The sequence below is a fragment of the Psammomys obesus genome, unplaced genomic scaffold, assembly GCF_907164565.1.
Source record: "Psammomys obesus unplaced genomic scaffold, mPsaObe1.curated_primary_1811, whole genome shotgun sequence".
NCBI classification, from domain to species: Eukaryota; Metazoa; Chordata; class Mammalia; order Rodentia; family Muridae; genus Psammomys; species Psammomys obesus.
Window position 1 is genome coordinate 1 of NW_026587618.1, and position 3,148 is coordinate 3,148.

Below are 3,148 nucleotides of genomic sequence, written 5' to 3' on the forward strand. Positions count from 1 at the left end.
CGGCGGACACCGCGGCCGCCGCCGCCGCCGCCGGGGACAGGTTGGAGCTGCTCTGCGGCTCCGCGCTGGGGGACACCAGCCCGGGGGGAGTGGACGACTCGTAGCCGGAGCTGGCAGCTGGGGAGGACTCGGAGCCCTGAGGGGAGGACTCATGGACCTGCAAGACAAAAGCCGGGAGCGGGGGCCCGAGGGGGCTGGGCGTGAGTGCAGCTGCTGTGGGGCCCCCGAGCGCCCCGGCCCCCGCCCGGCCCCCGCGGTGGTACCTTCATGTGCTTCCGCAGCGAGCTGGGGTGCGTGTAGGACTTGTCGCACATCTTGCAGAGATAGGGCTTGTCGGAGGTGTGGACGTGCATGTGTTTCTTCCTGTCGCTGCTGTTGGCGAAGCGCCGGTCACAGCCCTCGAACTCACACTGGAAGGGCTTCTCCCCTGTGGACGGCAAACAGGGCGCTTGCTCCGGGGCACCCGGGACCCCAAAGCGCTCGCCGGGGCTGCCGCGGGCCGGGGCGGGAGGCCGAGGCCGCCAGCGGCGGGAGCTCCCTCCCGGGACGCGGCGGCAGACCCTGCCCGGCTCGCCTAACTCGCCCCTCCACCCCTCCACCCACTCCGCGAATTCCCAAGGAGCGTCGGGGCGCCCCCGGCCCTGCTCGCCTCCCCACGGAGCTTTCTGGACTCCCAGCTCCCTAACAAGTTGCCCCAGCCATCGAGAAGCTGTTATTTTGACAAAATATTTGGGGCATTATCAAAGCACACAGGCGGCTGGGGCTGCTGTCGCTTTCGTTCTGGGGCCAGTAGGCGAGCACATTTGGAGTTGCCGGGAGCCGTTTGGAGACTGGGCAGGGAGAGCGGCTGAGCCAGTATTTCTCATCCAAGAGCTGCAAATGGAGTTAACAATAATCGTAGTATGAACGCCAGCCTTTTTTTTTTTTTTTTAAATGGGGGTGGGGGGTTAAACATTATAGCGGTAAGGTACTTTAATCTCTCAGCACAAGGGCTTGGGGGGTTGGAGTCAGGAAAACCTTTCAAAACTCTCCCTGTTTAATTTTCTGGCGGTTCCCGCATCCTGTTGCCAGGATTCCAAATGCTTGGAGTCATTTAGAGGTGTGAGAACGCAAACGTCGCTCCACTTGGAAAGGGGACCAGCTAACGTTAAATTCCATTAGCACCTAAACTGTTTTTAAAGACAACCGCTCAGACGCACGGCATTTCATGCAAATAAATTCCTCAAAATTTAAACCTTGTTAAAAGCTTGTCTCGCACCTCGGCTCCCTCCCTTCCCAAAAGAGAACAATGGGCCCCTGGCTCGTCCCCACGGCGGAGTAAATATTGACGAGGGAAGTTGCTAAAACATTTGGCTTTCTTTCGGGAAATTGTCTTTTGCGGTTTTGGCTGCGGCCTGGCTGCAGATGAACCATGTACGAGGCGAGAGGCGCGTTCTCTGGCGTGCCCCCTCTTCCCGCGTTCGCCCCGCGGGGCAGTGCTGCCTGGGGCTCCGGCTGGCCCGGGCGAGGGTCGAAGCCCGTTAGAGAATTTCACCAACTGCTGACAAACCTCCCGCAGTCCCTTGCGACCCACCGAGACGGGCTTTAAAAACACTTGAAATGAGAACCGCTTTACAGCTCCGGCTCACACCAGACTCGGTTACTGGGAAACAGTCCCGGGAAGGGCGTTTGGACCCTGGGGAAACACACAAGCCTGAAAACAGATAATCGCTCCGCTCGGGGCAGAAAGGCTCCTTCAGACAAGCTGGCAAAGCCCTCGCTAGGCTGGCTTCCCGGACCTCGCCTTAGGGCAGAACTGTTTTACTTTGTCGGCTCTACCTAGGATGGAAATTTCTCACCAGTATTGGGGGTGGGGGGGGTGGCAACCGCTTCCCTCCCAGTGTATATTTGGTTTTACGCGGATCCTTTAAAGTCCAGTTTCCGCACATGGAAAGAAAAATCCCAGTCCAACAGTTCGCTACCAGCCTCCAACAAAACAACCCGCCGGCTGTCCCGCGCTCTCCACTCCGGGTCCCCGGCTGACCGCTAGCCCCGGAGAGCGCGCGCGCGCACACCCCCCGGACACTGGCTTCCCCTCCAGGCGCCCCTTCCCGCTGCGGAGCCGCGCTCACCTGTGTGGGTCCTTTTGTGGATCTTGAGGTTCTCGGAGCGCGCGAACACCTTGCCGCAGCCCGGGAACGGGCAAGGGAAGGGCTTCTCGCCCGTGTGCACGCGGATGTGGTTGACCAGTTTGTACTTGGCCTTGAAGGGCTTGCCCTCGCGCGGACACTCCTCCCAGAAGCAGACGTGGTTGCTCTGCTCCGGGCCGCCGACGTGCTCCACCGAGACGTGGGTCACCAGCTCGTGCATGGTGCTGAAAGTTTTGTTGCAGCTCTTCTTGGGACTGGCCAGCTGCTCCGGGTCGACCCACTTGCAGATCAGCTCCTGCTTGATGCACTGCTGCCGCATGTAGCGGAAAAAGGCCCCCGGGTGGTGGTGGTGGTGGTGGTGGTGCGCGGCGGCCGCGGCCATGTTCATGCCCATGTTCATATTCATGGGCCCGTACTGGTTGTGGAGCTGCGCCGCCGAGTAGGGGTCGGTCCGCGGGCTGGCCACCTGGCGGTACTGCTCCGAGCGCCCGAACACCTCGCCCGGCAGGCCCAGGCGCATCTGGCCGTTGAGCACGTTCTGCGAGCCGTGCGGCCCGTGCTGCTCCGGCAGCCCGGGGAACAGGAGGTGGCCCTGGGCGTCCGAGTGCGCGTGGTGCAGGCCGCCGGCGCCGGGCGCGAACAGGCCGTGCTGGCCGCCGCCGGCCGCCGCGTCGCCGAAGCCGCGGCTGCGGAACAGGAAGTCCCGCGTGGAGTTGAACGGCGGCCCCGAGTAGGAGCCCACGTGCGCGGCGTGGGGCCCCAGCGCGGCGGCGGCGGCGGCCGCGGCGGCCGAGCCCGGGTAGGCGGCCGGGCCCTGCGACGTGAAGGCCGACGTCTGGCCGGGGGACAGCTCGTGCGCGCCCGCGTTGAGCTTGAAGGCGCCCATGTGCGCGGCGGCCGAGTCCACGAAGCCGTTCTGCGCCGCCGCCAGGCTCAGCTCGCGGTCCTGCATCTCGGCCGCCGCCGCCGCCGCCGCCGCCGCCGAGTGGTGATGGTGGCGCGCGAAGCCGCCCACGCCG

At 64.0% G+C, this 3,148-nt stretch overlaps 1 protein-coding gene across 1 annotated transcript; it reads right to left on the reverse strand.

Annotated features, from left to right (window-relative positions):
- Positions 1–4: 4 nt before the first annotated feature.
- On the reverse strand, positions 5–3,144 carry Zic2 (Zic family member 2; the record flags this gene model as incomplete). Its single annotated transcript, XM_055603989.1, has 3 exons — positions 5–157; positions 264–427; positions 2,112–3,144. Coding segments are annotated over 3 exons (1,350 nt in total), but the record flags the coding sequence as incomplete, so codon positions are not given.
- Positions 3,145–3,148: the final 4 nt, after the last annotated feature.